Source organism: Urocitellus parryii, chromosome 14 (genome assembly GCF_045843805.1).
Source record: "Urocitellus parryii isolate mUroPar1 chromosome 14, mUroPar1.hap1, whole genome shotgun sequence".
Lineage (NCBI taxonomy): Eukaryota > Metazoa > Chordata > Mammalia > Rodentia > Sciuridae > Urocitellus > Urocitellus parryii.
Genome location: NC_135544.1, coordinates 23,398,919 through 23,417,523, shown reverse-complemented (window position 1 = coordinate 23,417,523; position 18,605 = coordinate 23,398,919). Strand labels below are relative to the sequence as shown.

The following is an 18,605-nucleotide window of genomic DNA, read 5'->3' as shown; positions in this document are numbered from 1 at the left end:
AGAAAATGTGGTACAGATACACAATGGAATATTACTCACCCTTAAAGAAGAATGAAATTATGTCATTTGCATGTAAATGGATGGAAGTAGAGAATATCATGCTAAGTGAAATAAGCCAATACCCCAAAACCAAAAGCCTAATGTTTTCTCTGATAAGCTGATGCTGATCAATAGTGGGTTGGGCGGGGTCAGGGGGATAGGAAAGAATGAGGAACTTTGGTTTGTGTAGAGGGGAATGAGGGTAGGGGTGGGACTGTGGGGATGGGAAGGTCAGTAAAATGAGACAGACATTATTACCCTATATACATGTCTGATTACACTACTGGAATGACTCTGCATCATGTACAGCCAGAGGAATGAGAAGTTGTGCTCCATTTGTGTACAATATGCCAAAATGCATTCTGCTATAAAATAAACAAATCTTCAAAAAGCACAGGGTCATTTCAGAGAAATTATCTATCAACTTTGTACAAGCCGATTCCTCTGCCTAGAATACTATTTCTCGTGCTTCTTGTATAAACAGCTCCTTCACTTTCGCAGGTTTCTACCTAAATGTCTCCTCAAAGAACTTCTGTGATTCACTTAATTGGGAGGTAGCCTGACCATTCTGTCCCATATATTATACTTTCCTCGGGTCGATCGGTGCTTTCCTTATGTGCCATACTGCAGTTTAAAATTATTTCAGATTTGTTCATTTGTCCTTCACCTCTCTCTCCCACAAGAATTTAACTCTACAAGGCCAGGCAAGGATCAAGACCTGGCACACAGTAAGTTCTCCATTATAACTGTGGAAAGGACAAAAGAGCAAATATCAGTAGGGCCAAGTCAGACCACTGCATGTCAAGGAAAAAGTTATTTTATATTCTCATCCCCACCTTTACATACTCAGAGCCATGATTCTCATTATTGAGGCACAGACATATTCCTTCCCCATTTCTAAACTTAATGTAAAACCGGTATTGTATGTTATTTTGGTAAAAGACTGAAAAACAGTCAAATGGATTGAAATCATCAACATGACCTTCATTTTTTTTAGTTTCTGGATCCTTTTCACCTTAGAGAAAAGTTCTGGGGAGTGCTAGAACTGGAAGATTCCTTAGTATGTTTAACTTTCTTAATAAATAAACACAGTGGCCAGGCTTGGTGGTGCATGCCTGTAATTGCAAGTTCAAAGCCAGACTCAGCAACTTAACCAGGCCCTAAGCAACTACTGAGACCTTGTCTCTAAATTTAAAAAAGGGCTGGGATGTGGCTCAGTCGTTAATCACCCCTGGGTTCAATCCCCAGTATCAAAACACACACAAAACACAACAACCTGGATCTGCACCAAGAAATAAAATACAGATTGGTAGAACTGCTATTCATATGATAGGAAGTCAAAAGATACACCCTGGAATACACCAAGTAAATACACTCTGATGCAAAGGCATATCACACCAAAGATTTTAACAAAGAGGCTGTTTATAGATCTCTGAAGAAACAGAACATCTCTTAGGGTGGAATAGGTAACTAACTTCCAGATGTGACAGTTCTTGACACTACTGTTTAAATAGTTTCATTTTGGGGGGGGAGCACAAAAATTTGCAGAAAAATTGAGAAAACTGAGAATTCCTATACTCCCTGGTGAAGTTTCTCATATTGTTAATATCTTACTTTTTAGTATGGTGCATTTGATACATTAATGAACCAAAATTGATACATTGTTAACTAAAGTTTAGCATAATTTATTTGTATTTCCTCAGTTTTTTAATTTTTTTTCTGTTTTAGGATCTCACCCAGGATACCACAGTACTTTCATCATATTTCCTTGACTCCCTTTTAGCTGAAATAGTTTCTCAGGTTTTCCTTTTTTTATTTTTTCACCTTGACAGTTTTGAGTATTACTCTTCAGGTATTTTGTGGGGAATCCATCTATAGCAATCCATCTGAAGTTTTTCTTTTGTGGAGAAAAAACAATTTTTCATGATTCATTTGGGTTTATGGAGTATATGAATTATATAGTATAGGAGACAGAGGTAAAGGGCAATTCTCATCATGTCCTATCAAGGGCACACGCTGCCACCTTGACTCATCAATGTTGATGTTAAATCCAGTCGTCTGATTGAGAAATCTTCTGGCAGGTCTCTTGACTGTAAAGTTACTATTTACCCCCTTTCTATCCTGTACTCTTTGGGAGAAATTTACCATATGAAGCTCACATTTAAGAAGTGGGGATGTTATTCCTCCCCTCCTTAAGGCAAAGTATTTGTATAAATATTTAGAATTATTCTATGCAACAGCTGTTTCCCGTCTACCTCTTCATTCATTCATTGACATCAAAAATCTCATTTATTTTTTACTTTGGGTTTTAATCCAACACTATTTTATTTTTCCAGATTTACTGAATTTGCTCAAATTATTCCACCTTTGTCAACAGGAGTCCCATTAGTGGGGCTGTGGTCCTTCTGACATGTCCCCATCAATTTTTCTTCTGTATTTTCTGGCACTTCAAAAAACCCCAACCATCTTGGGTATTTCCTGCCATAGTCCCAAAATCAGTGATTTTGCCAAGGATCCTGCCTTTCTTTTACTGGAGAACATTACTAGAAATCAAGATCTGAATTCATACATAGTTTTCAGGTTAAAGGAGAGTATAATTTTAAAAGAATTTATGAATTAAGAAAACCAAGATCTAATAAAAACAAACAGAAAATTCATGGAACTGTATTTCTTACTCTATTTTACTTAGGATGAATATAAAACATCACTAGTTTCTAAAATGTACAAATTAAGACATAAAACATTTTTGCCTACTAAATGGGCAACAAAGGGTTTTCTTGATAACATGAAAAGCCAAGAGTCTGATAAACTGGTCATATTATACGTTGCTACAATACTTTGGGGAAACAATTTGGCAAGTGACTTAACATTTCCTTGATCTAGTAATTCTACTTTTGAGAATTTTTATCAAGAAAGTAATTCAAAATGTGGATAAATATGTAAAAACATGTTAATAATTATGTTTAATGTGAAAAGTTTGGATTAACCTAAAAATCCAAGATGGGTTGTGACTAAATAATTACATATTTCAATGAGAATATCATGCTGTTAAAAATGGCAGTAAACCAGTGATGAACAATTATGTGAAAAAAGCATAACAGATACACTCCACACAAAAATAATTAGAATGAAATTCAAAATTCAAAGTGGTTGAATTAGTGTGGACATATTTTCCTTTTTATTTTTGCCTAGTTTCCAATTTCAAAATATAATTTAGTATGGTTATACTGGGAGAAAATCTTATGAGAGAAAAAACTATGGTCAACTTAACAATCTTGCTATGAAAAAGGAAATTTTGATTCAGATGTTTCAGATTTCTTACATCCTCTGTACAATCACAAGAAAATATTAACATTATTTTCTTATATTACCTCTTCTCCTACATTTTTGGTGCAACTTTTCAAAAAAATTTTATCATGTGAGAGTACTTTATTGGTCAATTACAGTCCAGGACCCTCGTTTTACAAGTGAGGGATCTCCAACTGCTGATAAATTAAAAGGCATTGTATTTTAATGGAATAATCCAAGAATATTCACCACCTAACATAGGCTCTTTTCTTTCAAACCGTAGTCTCCAAAATTTTTTGACCATGTATTCCTATCCATAAGAAATAATATGAGATTTCACTGCTAATATGTGAGTATTTCTTTCTTAATACATGTACTGCCAAGAATATATTACATACCTTAAAAAGAAAACTTAAAAAAATAGAAACAATAACATATAAGCAGAAATTTCTCTATTTTTCCCCAATGCTTCAGTTGATGTCCTGGGCACACCCATGCCACTTTGATATCTACTTTCCATACCAAATGTTATTGCTTGGATACGAGGTATTCAGTGAAAAGCTCATGCGGGAATAATCAGAGGTGAAATGATTAGATTATGAGAACTGTAACTTCATCACTAGATGAATACATTTGATAGATTAATAATTTGAATGGACTACTGGGTGGTAACTGTAGGTTAATGGGGTATGGCTGGAGGAGGCAGATCACTGTGCCATACCCTTAGGAATTGTATTTTGTCTCTGGCTCCTTGCTCTATTTCCTCGCTGCCATAAACTCGGCTTTCTTCTACTACACCCTTCCACCATGATGTTCTGCTTCATCTCAAACTCAAGGCAATGGAGTGGCCAACTTTGGACCAAACCTCTGAAACTATGGGCCCCCCCAAAACTTTTCTTTGTATAAGTTGCCTCTTATCAGGTCTTTTGGTCACACCAACAAAAAAAGAACATGTCAGAGCACAGTGGAGAGAAAACAGTGTGGCCTTAATAGCCAAAAGAACCTTGATATGAATCTTAGCTCTGCCACACATTTTAGCACTAGATGCCTTCAGAATATTAATGATTGCAGCCAATGGCTCCATCTGTAAAATGGTAACAAATAATATCTACCGCATACAGTTGTCTGAACTGAATAAGGTATATATCTTTTGTAGGAAAACAAATTTCCCAATGATGTCTGGTAGAGTTATGAATTCACTGTCATCAATTTTGATTGTTCTTTCAATAAAGAGATTTATTGAAATGATAATTCTATTTATTTAAATGATAAATTTATTGAAATGATAAATACAGCATTTCTGTATCATTTCACTTTTCCACTCTTTCCAACTACCTTTTCAAATCTTACGTGTACCCCTAACCTCAGTCAACCCACCCCTTTTTCATTTTTAAAATATCTTTATTTTATTTATTTACTATTTTTTATGTGGTGCTGAGGATCGTACCCAGGGCCTCATGCATTGGAGACAAGTGCTCTACTACTGAGTACAACCCCATCTCTCCCCTTTTTTTAGCTGATAATCTCACATATAATTTTAGGGAGAAATTAGAAGTCACCTCAACTTCCTGTCAAAGCTATAAACATAAGTGTACATTTATATACTAACTTTCCCCCTACTTTCTTTCAATCACTTTGAACATCTTTTATAGGTCAGACATTGCTGTAGGCCTAGGTGATGGGGTAGTGAAGATGGGGTAGTGAAGATGGGGTAGGGAAGTTCATGCCCTTGTAGGGCTTACATTCTAGTGATGGTACAAAAAAACAATAAAGGAATAGAATATAAAGGGGTAAATGCTATGGATACAAATATAGCTAGGTAGGTGTAGGAAATTTCAGGGACAGGAAATTTGCTATTTTTACATTGAATAATCATGGAAACCCTCAATGATAAGGATACTATTAGAGTTAAGGCATGAAGAAAGTGAAGGCGTTGGCTACACAATTTCATGTGGGAAGAGTATTCCAAGTCAAGAGGAAATAGGTTCCAAGGCTGGTAAAGGAGGGACATGCCTAGCATGAAAGCCCATGTGGCTGGAATAGCACTGAATATGGAAGAGTAGGTCAAAGAGGTGATGTGGGACAGACCACAGAAAGCCTTTTAGGTCACAATGGGGAACTAGATTTTGTTACTCTGAGCAAGGTGAGTCATCACAGGGAAGTTGTGAACAGAAGAATAATATGATCTCAGAGACAAAGAAAAAAGTCAAGGATGATTCTAAGATTTTTGGCCTTAGCAACTGGAAGATGAATTTGTCATTACTGAGATGGGAAAACTTCAGAAATAGGAGGACTGGGAAATGAGGTGGAAACAGGGAGTTTGGTTTCAGTTATGTTGAATGTGAAATTTTATCAGCTATCAAATAGGTAGCTGTCGATGACTCTGGAGTTTAGAAAAAAGGATCAGGCACTAATGTACTGAATTGAGAGCCATAACAATGGGAAACTCACAAAATTAAAATAAATTGTTAATGGAATAAATGTGGATATATAGGAAAAGAGTTTCAGAAATTGAGTTCTGGAATGATTCAGTGCTCTAGAGGTCCAAGATATAATGAGCAAAGGAGACTGAGAAGGAACTGCTAGTATTGGTGAAAACATGAACTCTTTATGCAAAAAAAAGGGGAGGGGGGTAAGAATATTTTAGACATAAAATACTGCTGTGGTGTACACAGGGAACTACATGAAGTTAAGACAAGAGTATAGAGTAAGAAGCCAGAAAAAGAGAAGCATCTTTGCTGCTAAGCAAGGGAGACTGCATGCCCCAACCCCCACCCCCAAATTATGTGGACAGTCATAGAACAGACTCAAGCAGTACAAAATGTTAAATTTCTTTTCATATGGAACCCTCCAGCTTTAGTGTGGAAGATACATTGTGCAGAGTTCGGGAAGGGAATGTAGGTAAAACTGAAACAGTATCACATGGAGACCATATGTCTTAGACAAGGGAGATGATTGACAGCCTGAATTAGGGCAATGATAGAGGAAGAGAGAGAGAGAGAGAGAGAGAGAGAGAGAGAGAGAGAGAGAGAGAGAGAGAGAGAGAATTTTTTTAAAAAAAGGCAGAGGGGATATCAGGAGGACTTGGGTGCTGAGGGAGGGTTGGGAAGATGGAGAATTTGGATATGGCTCTGCCAAGCTTCTGGCTGAAGGACCCTGTAGATAGCAATGGTATTAACTGAGAGAAAAACAGATGAGCCGTGGCTTAAAGAAGGAGAAGGTGATGACTTGTGTGTTCTGTGGCTGATGGATCAAGGAGCTGTGTTTGGCAGGGAGATCCTAAAGTTTGAAACTCAGAGGAGAGTTCAAAAAGAGATTTGGGAGTTATCAGTAAAGAGGTTGTAGACAAACCTCCAAAGTGGATGAGGCTACTTATGATAGAAGTCGGCATTTTTCTTCAAACCTACAGCTAAGGCCAGGATGCGGGGAACATAAACAATGGGAAAGAACTAAATACTGTATGAAAGGGAAAAAGAGGCAGGGAAAGGAAAAGAAGTGGAGAGTAGAAGAAGAAAAGGCAATATATAAAAGCATTCTAGTCCAGTCATGCCATTAATTGTATGCACATAACTGTGAGTTTTGTTTTTGATTTTCTTTTCTGGTCTGATAGCATATTTATAGGCCTGTATGACCACAGCTACATTTCAAACTGATGACTTCAGGAAACCATCTGAAGTGATCTCTTTCTTTTTTTTCCTTTCCCTTCTTTTAACTTGGCCTACTAGAACTACACTGTTATAACAAAGTTCATTTCGATTCAATAAACATGTAGAGGACTAAGTGATTTCTTATCTTTAGGACAACCTTGCTAATGTTTCAACTTTTTTTTTTTTTAAGAATTCAACAAACATGTACTGGGTTAAGTGCCAAAAATATACAAATCTGTAAGATTTCAACCTTTGATCCAAGAACCAGATAAAAGATCTGGGAACAAATAGAACAAACTTTTCAAAAAAAAAGCATATATGCAAATTTAATTTAATCATATCATTCTACTTAAACCTTTCTATAGCATAGATTGTAAGCTGTTCTCCAAAAATCAAGTCTTACCTTCTTCTGTAGAGGTTAACATGAGCATTGAGAATAAAGACTAAACTCCCATCCATTTAGGAAAGTGTGACCATATAACTAAGTTCTAAATCGAATTGGAAGTGATATCAGTAACTTCTAGAAAGTATTTTTAAAGGAAAGGGCATTTACTTCTCCTCATCTTTCCTACTTCCTCTGGTCTGCTGGCTAGAAATGTAGACATGATAACTATAATTTCAGCTATCCTCTTAGACCAAGAGGAGGCCTTGAAAACAGAAACTACACATGATAGAACAATAACGTAGATAAAGCCTACATACTGGAAGCTGTGGACTAGCTTTAGATTTTTTTAAAAAATATTTTTTAGTTGTCAATGGATCTTTTATTTATTTATATGTGGTGCTAAGGATCGAACCCAGGGCCTTATACATGCCAGGCAAGTGCTGTACCACTGAGCCACAACCCCAGCCCTAGCTATAGATTTTTTTGGCTGTTGAGAAGGTAAGTTAAGCCATTTGTTGTTGTTTCTGGTAGCTGAAAGCCCACTAATACATCTTTAGTATGGCAATTATAATAGAATTCTGTCTACCTGCCAGCTCTATCTATCCATCCAACCACTCATTTGATATTTGACTCTAACGTAGGAATGGAATGCATAGTAAAGTTAATACTGGAAATACAATAACCATCTGGTACAAAGGTAATCTTTATCAAGTGAAAATTCAAGTATTTATTAACATAGCATTTTTTAAAAACTAAAAAAAATCACTATGCCCTTTAAATCTGTAACACTAGTGAAATGAAGAAAATTTATTTTTCAGATATCAGTACTACTGATTTCTCTCTTTAGGATAACTGTTAAACTTACTTCTTTTGAAGGATTCATTGGTAATGTAAAGATAGTTTTCCAGTACGACCAAACAAACATTGCAAAAAGTAGATGATAAGCCATCAGGCACACAACTAAAATGAGAGAAACATAATTATCATTGTGATATGCAAATACATACTCAAACCATGATACTCACAAAAGATCTGCTTGTTCTAAAACAGCCAAGTTACTAATTATGATAAATCATAAAAATTCATTTTCATCATGTTAGAATAAGTACTTTTTAAATATAAACTTAATGCCAAGATTATTTCTAAAAAGACTCCTAAATGCATAAGTATATCTACATCCATGAATTGAATGTTCTCATCTGCAAATAGGCATGTATCTATTTGTAAAATGGCTAAAGGGACCCTTTTAAACTATAAAAATTAGGCAGTTATGCCTGCAACCTTAAAGAATAAACACAGCATTAAACAAATGTCAGATCTTTAAAAACGTTGCTTTATTGAGAGAGACAGCAAATGCCATTCCTGAGAAGCTGTCTGCTCATTTATTCTGCTCCTGTCTATGCTGGTGGCCCTCACTAATGACAACATGTGTAAACAGGCCAAAGAGGTGCTTCTCCTTGTCCACTTAGACAAAAAGAGATTTCCTTCAGTGGAAATGCAAGTGCTTTATCACATGGGACAATCATTACAAAAAAAGCATTTTGAATGTTTTCTTTAAGGTAATATATAAATATACTTTGTGTGGTGTTTTAAAGTCTTGGAATACTATACAAACTTAAAAATACTAATTTTGTATGCAGTGATAATAATCCACTCTGAATAATACATTAATACACAATTCTGTGAGATATAGTTGAATAAAATATGTTTAATATTTTAAGCCTTTTTTGGTGAAGATAAAGCATTTTTAAAATTTTTATTTTTTGCTCTTTTTAGTTATACATGACAACAGAATTAATTCTGATATAACTGTACAAGAATGAAATATATCTTATTCTAATTAGGACCCCGTTCTTATGGGTGTACAGGATGGTGGAATTCACTATGGTGTATTCATATAAGTACATAAGAAAATTATTTCAGATTCAATCCACTGTCTTTCCTTTTCCTACCCCCCACTTCCCTTCATTCCCTTTTGTCTAATCTACCGAATATCTATTCTTCCCCTTTCTACCTATAGGACTTTTTAATTTTTCTAAATAATGATGGCATTCATATTTATAGAATCATTAAAAATTTCAATTATCCAATAAGGCAATAATAATTTGAATATCTCCAATAGGGGTGAGATGACGACAGCCAATGGTAGTTTTCATAAATTATGGAGATGACTCAGTTATTAGGTAATAGTGTGAGTTGGGACATAGACTATTGATATCCTTGTACCTGAGAGTCACAAGAATTTTAGGCACAATTACTGCCATTTGGGGCTTGAGTTCTGTTATGGTTTAGATCCAAAGTGTCCCCCCCCAATGCCCAAAAAGCTCATATGTTGAAAGCTTGATCTCCTATACAGCAGTGTTCAGAGATGTGCCCTGAGGGAGATGAATGGATTGTGAGGGCTCTGACTCATCAGTGGATTAATCCATGATAAATTCTTAGCTTAATGAGCTATTGGATGTGGTGGAAACTTCAGGAGATGGGGCTAAGTTGTTGGAGGAAGTAGGCCTCTGGGGGGGTGTCTTTGAAGTGTGTATTTTGTCCCTGGTCCCTCCCCCACACCTCCTGGTAGCCATGAGGTGAGCAGCTTTGTTCTGAGGAGTTCTTCCCAGGGTCATGTTCTGCCTTCACCACAAGCTTAAAACAATGGAGGCAGCTCACCCACCAAGGACTTGAAACCTCTGAAACCATGAGCCAAAATAAATCTTTCCTTCTTTCAGTTGATTTTCTCAGGCAAATTCTTTGCCAAATATCTGACAGAATTCAGTTTAGGAATTTAGAGAAATGAGATATCTTCTTTTCATTTCTCAAAGAGTCATTTTTAATTGCAACCCAATCTAAATGGATACAATTCATTTTTTTTCCAAACTTAAAAAGGTATACTGGTAAAAAGAGCATAATATATTTTACCTTGTTCGCCAATGTTTTCCATGGACACTATGGAAATAGAAAACAAAAGATAGGTCATAGGTTACATGAAGCTCATGGCAAGCGTACAGTCGAAAAGAGATATAAGGCATTTACATAGGTTAATCATTTGGCTTCCCTCTGAACCTACATTCTTTAAATATTTGTTCAACTTTACTTAGAGGAAAGGTAAGCACTATGTGGAGTGAGGGTGGGGAAGAAAGACTGGCAGCCATGCCTTTATTGTGCACTTCAACTCTGGCTCCCGTGCAGCAAAGCAGCATTCATCAAGTGTGCCCTTTGGGTCTCAGTCATGTGTCTGTTGGCTTATTGGTTTCGCTTCAACCACAGGGTTCAGATAAAAGCAGGGTTTACCATATCATTACATTCCAGAGACATTTATTGCTTTTTATCAACCGGCCACCACCTGGCTAGCTCTCAACAAAGAATAAAATGCTGCTTCCAGGGCACATACTCTTCATATTTCCAACAGTTCAAATTCTCACCCCAAGGGGTCTGACTGCTCCCTGCTGTACAAAGAGGAGCCCAGGCAGTGAGGGGAAACAGCCCTCCCTCAGGGGCCACTGTAAATATGTGAAGGTAGCGAATGGATTAAGATAGGAGCCAAAGGAGCAGAAACAAGCTGGGACAAGAAATTGAATTTAATAATCCAGACCATTTTCTCACTTTGTGTATTGTCTATTTGTTTTGCTATCCATGTAGTCTTCCTGTGTCTGTTACAAAGTGGGTTTCTCGGAGGGTGTTGGGGGTGGAGTTTGGCCTATCTCAGTTATACCAGAGGAAAGTTTGATTTCATGTATTTTTGTTCCTACTTGTTTTTTTTAAAGGGGTACAGGACTCCAGTTCTTAGCTCTGGAATGAAGTATCACTGCCTTCAGAAGTGCTAGAATCAGGGTAATGTGAGAGGTTTTTAGGACTACCTCATCCAACCAACCGCTTTCTCAAACAAGCTATTGAATGTCAATTCAGGCATTTCTAGAGCCAGCAGGGGCCCACAGCTTTGGAGAGCAGCCCAATCTATTACTGGATTGCTCTCAGAATAAGAAAATTCATCCTTACAGGATGATAAAAATTGCTTCTTGTGGCTTCTACCTGTGACATCTAGGCTTCCAGTCTGTAGCAATAAAAAAAATCTAAATGATAGAACTTCGAATATTTTAAAAGTTACTGTTTCCCCCTTAGATGTTTTCTTTTAGCCCAAATAATAAGTCATTTTCAGGTCTTCTACCAACTTTGAAATGTATAGCACCTGCTCTTCAGAATGGGCCTGACAGGCAGCACTGTGACCTATGACTGACCAAGAACCTGTTTCATAAGTTTACTTTTTCATAGACTCTAAAGTGGTGAGGCTGAAGGCATAAGAAAGACTCCAGCTGGGCTGTTTCCTGCGTCTGAACCTTCACCGCGTCTACGCATTTCTCTCTAGGCACTGCCTTGCTGGTCTTTGCTGTTGCTCCGAAATTGACTACATACAACTCTTCATCAAAACTTCTTGTCCTTCAGAGGGCCTCATCTAAGGAAATGGAAAAGCGATTTGACTCCATTTGTGCACTTATGTATATGACCCTTAAATGACCATGCCATTGGTGTTGCTGCTTTAAAGAAAATGCATTTGCTATCCTGTGCCTCTAGCTGTCAGAACAGAAAACAGTAAAAGAAAATGACATTTAAGAAAACAAATACAGTTAATGAGTTAATCATCTTTTTGACCCAGAACCCAACTCCATAGTTGGAAATACATTCAAAGACATATTTTTAGAAGTTATTTTTGCCATTTATGGCTTGTTTTTCCCTAAATGTATTTCAAAATCCATAGATGCTCTATATTTTTTTATGATTAATCAAGTCATACTTGGACACATATTAGAGTAAATAATTCTGATGTCACTTGTAGAATGAGATTTAGAAGTCCAAAAAGGCTACATCTGATTTCACTCACCAAGATGAACCTATCCAATTTCCTATAACCATAAGTTTTTAATTTTTGTCAATATCACAGGCCAAAATGAAAATCCTTCTGTTTTAGTATTTGTTTCCCTCATTACTAGTAAAGTTCAGCACTATTTTTAAAATACTATTGTTTTTTCCAATCTCTTCTAAGTGAATTCTGTCTTTCTTATTGGTTTACTTTACTTTTGAGAGACTTTTATATATCTTGGAAAATTATCTCATATCTGTAAATATGTTATAAGTAAAGTTATATGTAACTGTTTTCAAATGATTTAACAAATACTAGCAAAATTTTATGACTTATCATTGACTAAATAAGAGTATCAAAATTTTCAAATTATTTCATTAACAGATATATGAAGCCTACTAGGGTTTTGTTTTCATTCTTAGGACATGAATGTTCTCCCAATCATGTTTATTTAATTAGTATGTCAGTGATTCACCTTGTAATTTTCAGTTTAATGGCAGAGTTGTCAAATTTCAAAATATCCTTTCTCATTGTGTAAAAACATGAGATGAATCAGAAAATATAACGTCATTTTCTAGTGACAAATCACAAATATTTGTAAATGGCTAATTAAGAACAGATTGCTTTGTAGACTCAAATATTTTTCTTACATGTATAAAAAACTATATGGAAAATATAGATGCATTTTTGAAAAAATATTGATGTAATCAACTGTAATTTGATTATTTACATTGTGTAAATAAAATTAAAGAATTAAACAGCAATATTGAACACATTTATGACAGATCTTCCAAAAATAACTATTAGTTTTTTGTGTGAATTCTGAGTTTTAATCCAGTATATTTACATTATTAACTTCATAGAATTACTCAACTTTATTACTCAGCCTGAAAGAAAAAGGAAGTTATGGCACTTGCAAGTAAATGGTTGAAACTAGAGAACATCATGCTAAGTGAAATAAGCCAATCCCCTCCAAAAAACGAAGGCCGAATGAATGTTTTCTCTGATAAGTCGATGCTGATCCATAGTGGGGGTTGGGGGTAAGGAAGAATGAAGGAACTTTGGATTGTGCAGAGGGAAGTAAGGGGAGGGGTGGGGCTGTAGGGATAGGAGGCACCGTAGAATGAGACAGACATTATTACCCTATATACATGTATGATTACAGTACTGGTGTAATTCTGCACCATATACAGCCAGAGGAATGAGAAGTTGTGCTCCATTTGTGTACTGTGTGTCAAAATGCATTCTACTGTCATATATAACTAATTAGAACAAAATTTAAAAAAAAAAATAGAAGGGAGACCAGTAGAATAGAGGAAGGGCATCAATCAGGGGGAAGTTAGAGGGGAAAGGGATGGTACTGGGGAATGAAATTGATCAAATTATACTGTTTTATTGTGTCCACATATGAACATATTATAACAGATTATACCATTAGATATAATTATAATGAGCCAATAAATAAAGAAAAATAAATAAATTTTTAAAAAGAATTAACTTCTTTTGTTTGTTTGTTTTTTGTTTTGGTACTGGGAGCCTAACAGGATCTTGAGGTAGGCAAGTGCTCCACCACTGAGCTACCTCCCCAGCCCAAGAATTAACATTTTGGAATCGAGAAATGTCATGGATACTATAAGGCCAGGAGTTTGGGTTATCAGGTCTTCTTTTTCGGGCAACCCTTTCTCCCTAACTCCCCCCTCCTATGATTCCTTTAAGTAATAGAATGGGGACTGGAGAAAAGGCTGAAATGGTCAGTCATCCATTTATAATTGATAAATGTGATAGTTTTTATAATAGCACTAATTGTTCTTTAAGGAATCTTGATTTAAAAATAAAACAAGCAGGGCTGGGGCTGGGGCTCAGCGGTAGTGCACTTGCCTGGCATTTGTGAGGCACTGGGTTTAACTCTCAGCCCCACATATAAATAAATAAAATAAGATCGATCAACAATTAAGAAAAAAAATATTAAAAATAAATAAATAAAACAAGCAAAACCAAAGTTGAAGAGTAGGATTTGTCAAAGTGAAAAATCCCAAATACAGAGAAAACTTGATCCATTTGTCTTGAAAATATCATTTAAATATATTACCACCTTATCTCTTCAGCCTGAATTACCAAGCAATCGTTTTGTTCCAGGTGTCAGTAAACTACGGCCTTTGGTCCAAATACAGTCAGCCATCTTGGTTTGGGTATGAAGTCTCATGAAAGGAAGGCATGGTTTGCAATGTGGTAGTGTTCAGAGGTGGGGCTTTGCAGGAAATGATTAGATCATGAGGGCTCTAAATTCACCAGTGGATTAATCCTTCCATAGCTGAATGGGTTACTGGAAGATGGTGAAAACTAGGAGGTAGGCCATGTTATGTACATGCCCTGGAGGAGGATTTCTCATCCACTGCCCCTTTCCTCCTTCTGCAGCCTGGTTGCCAAGAGCTGCGATTTCCTCTGCTACACCCTTCACCAAGTGTCTGCTTTGCAACGACCTGATTATGGACTGCAACCTTTGAAACTGTGGGCCAAAATAAACTTTTCCTTCTTTAAGTTGTTTGTGCCATTTTGGTCACAGTGACAAAAAACTGGCACATACCTGTTTCTGTAAATAAAGTTTTGTTTAAGCAAAAACACATTCACTCATTTAGACAGCCCTTTTGTTTTGCAGTGGCAACACTACATAGTTGAGACAAGGATGGTTTGTCCTTAAAAGCCTAGAAGACTTACTATCAGTCCCTTCAATAGGGAACCTTAATCTTTTCTCTGAAGACCTTCAACTGAACAGAAGAGGTCCACTCATATTATGAAAAGTACACTGCTTAACTCAAATCCTATTATTTAAATGGTAATCACATCTAAAAAGTTCCTTCACATTAACATCTAGACTGGTGTTTTACCAAACAACTGGCCACCTTCACCCAATCAATTGGATATACAAAATTAACTGCCATGGGGCTGGGGTTGTGGCTCAGTGGGAGAGCGCTCGCTTCGCACATGCGAGACTCTGGGTTTGACCCTCAGCACCACATAAAAATAAATAAGTAAAATAAAGGTATCGTGTCCAACTACAACTAAAAAATAAAGATTTTTTTTAAATTAACTGCCATACCTTGTATCAATAATTTAGTTTTATTCTGAAAAACTTTTTCTAAGATTTGTATTGATCTTTTGTAAAAAATATTTAATTTTTGTAGTTGTAGTTGGACACAATAACTTTATTTTTATTTATTTTTATGTGGTGCTGAGGATGGAACCCAGGGCCTTGCACAAGCTAGGCGAGTGCTCTACCACTGAGCCACAACCCCAGCCCCTATACTGATCTTTTATACCAATTCTCAGGCCAAGTTTTTTTGACATATAGATTAATAAATTAGAATGCTATCTAACAAATGACTACAATATAGTGCATCTTTATGTACCTATTAGAGGAAAAGCAATAACAACGTCCTTTGCCACATTATAGAAATCTGGTGACAAATAATTTTACCCAAGTTACATTTATTTATGTACCCGTATGATTGCCTAAGGATGCAGGATGCTATCAAACCCTATTCTCTAAAGAGCTCTAAAAATATTCATCAGTTTAGTCTAGGTTTATTTAAATTCAATCTTGATTAAAAGCAGGGGAGCATCTCAAAGATTATTCCAGTCCTAGATTTTTTTTTACCAAGTATTTTGTAAAAATTTGGCTTTGGTGATTATACATGAAGAGCTTGTCAAAAACTCAACCTATGGACAAGCAGCAGTACAGTAAACTGCTGGCAATTTAAAATGAGTTCAACTGTTAGTCATAAATACAACTAAAATGCAAGATTTCAGATATTAAAATATGCCTAGTAGATAAAAGATGCACCCCCCATGCCCTCAATTAGCAAAGAACAGTCTTATAGTTGCTCTAGAACAATTCAGTCTCTAGGTATTTTCACTGCATGTGTATCGCTATGCTCTTTTTCTTCATCATCTCTTTTTCTTGTCTTCAAATTCAAACTCTCTCCTTTAGAGGAATGATTTACCTTAATTACTTATACACAGTGACCTTTCTGTATAAAACTATGCCATTTCCAGATTTGTTCTCACACAGACATATCTTAGTCTCATATAAGCAATCTGATGATGAAGAACACCAAAAATAAGAGGTTTGGTTCTCACGTATTAATCTTAAGGATAACTTCATAGACGGACTCTTTTTTCCTGTTTATCTTTAACTTATTTAATTTTCCACTCTCTTAATTATACTATCCCTACACTGTGGAGCATAAAATGGTAAATAAGACTCTATCCCAGTGCTCAACAAGCTCAGAGTTTATTTAATGATTTTTCTTAGAAGTGAAAACTAACTTAAAAAATTGGATGCAGCTATTAGAACATTTTCAAATAAGTAACAGAAACAGCTCAGATTCAAAAAAGTAAAACCAAAATACGAGGAGCAGTACATTTAAATATGCTTTACTATCTTCTGTCCTAACAAAACCTCTTCCTTGACATCATGTTGACTTCCTTGACTGCCATTCTTTGCTCTGGCCTTTTCACAAGACAGCTGATTTCTAAAACCATCTGAAGTCATTGCCTCAACCTGAAAACTTCCTTTCTTTTCCTGAACCAACTCCATGAATCCCCCGCCCACCATCATACTCCACTGGTCACTTTTGTTGAGGCCTTCAATGCCCTTTCCCTTCTGCTAATTTTCTACACTAAAGTAATTGGACACAATTAATTACACTCTTTCTGAAATACTTTGTCAAACTGACAGTGAATTCTGACAAAACTGGCCAGTGGGATCTCCGAAAAACAGAACTGTTTGTCCCTTCAGCTACTTTCCAAGAAGCTCTATTTCATTTTTAGTGTATTAGGGGTCAAAATTGACATTGCTACTAGACCATTTCAATGACAGGCCTAAGAAAAATATGTTACTCACATCAGTATTTCCAGTTTAATTCTAATTGTATTTTTTATTTTCCTTACAATATATCCACTTGCATTTTTTATTCTTTTACTTTATTTCATTTTATTTTATCTTTGATGATGGGGAGTGAACTCAGGGTCTTAGACCATGCTAAGCATGCACTCTGAATACCCTCAGCCCTACTTACATTTTTAGTCTTTATCAAACATTGTTTTTTCTTTGTAGTCCTCATGAGTCGTGATGATATTATGGACAAGGGCAGTGCCTGCCTTCCTCTCAGACATCATCTCATGCTACTTCTCTCTTGTGCACAATGCTTCTGGATTTTCCTGTCTCTTAAACATGCTAACACTGTCTCTCTCTAAAGCCCCTTCACTGGCACTTAACCAGGTGACAGGAAACCTGAAACCTTAGTCTGATCCTCCCAGCAATGTGACCTTGATCAGAACACTCAGCTGAGCTCTGCTTTAATTTTACATTTAAACAAAAATTTGGACTTAAACTTGAAGACTCCTCTGGTTATAAAATTATTTTAACAACTATTTTGCTGGATTAAAAAAAAAACTGAATTTAGGGCAGATGTTATTCAAAAAATAAATTTATTAGTGGAGTTAGGGAACTGTAGTTTCAGAAGAGAAATAAAGGGTAAGGGCGAATCTTCAATAGGTGCACCATTTGGAGTCTCAGCATAAAAGCCAATTCTAATCTCACACTGCAACGTAATCTACATTCCTCACTAGATCCCCAGTCAGTTCCTTAAAAAATAAAAAAAAAATTCATTTTGCCATATAAAAATCTTGATCTCTCCTAAAGTGTACATTAATGATGATGTCATCTTACCCAAAACCCTCCTAAGAACTTATAATACATTTACAGTATCATAGTTTCTTTATTTCAGTCTTAGAGGTCAAGAACGATCTGGCTCCTGCCCACCTCTCCTCTGTGGTCACTTCTTGGTATTAGTCAGCTGACTCACCAAGCTACAGTCATGCTGAGCTTTGATTTCTAGAACACAACAAGCTTTGGTGTCTACCCTGTCTGTAAAGTTCGCCTGAGTACACACCTGGTCGCTCTTCATGACCATCAGCTGCAGTTTAAATGTCAGTTTCTCACAGAGGCTCACTGCCCACTTTGTCCCTATAATTAATATCCCAACACAGTGCTTTTTTCTTAGCACTAAGCACAATCTAAGGACTTTTGTTTGTTTCTTTTCTGTCTCCCTCACTGAGGTTTGCATTCTGGCTGTACCACCAGTTTGATGTTTTATCTTCACCAAGTGATTTAGCCTCTCTAAACTTTATCTCAGTGTTCATCTCACATGACTGTTTTGAGAATTAAACTAGGAAAGCAAAAGCACCTAAAATAGAATCTGGCAATCATTAGGGTCTGTTAGCTGAATATGGAGGATAAATACATTGCCAAACAGTGAATGTTAAGAGTAGGAGTTCTCCAAAGTTTAGTGCTAACAGTTTTATAAACAATCTAGAGGAAAAAAGTACACAGTGAATT

The 18,605-nt window shown here is 36.1% G+C and overlaps 1 protein-coding gene across 3 annotated transcripts in view; it reads right to left on the bottom strand.

The window, feature by feature from the left end:
- Zdhhc2 (zDHHC palmitoyltransferase 2) overlaps positions 1-18,605 on the bottom strand; it is a 68,298-nt gene that overhangs the window by 32,946 nt on the left and 16,747 nt on the right. For 2 of the 3 annotated variants that reach the window (XM_026389452.2, XM_026389454.2), the window contains exons 2-3: positions 10,270-10,296; positions 8,225-8,319 (exon numbers count right to left, since the gene is read on the bottom strand). In XM_026389452.2, coding sequence (XP_026245237.2) covers positions 8,225-8,319; positions 10,270-10,296 — 122 coding nt within the window. Of the gene's footprint in view, positions 1-8,224; positions 8,320-10,269; positions 10,297-17,283; positions 17,345-18,605 lie in introns of those variants that run through there. The other variant, XM_026389453.2, reaches the window with a different exon arrangement.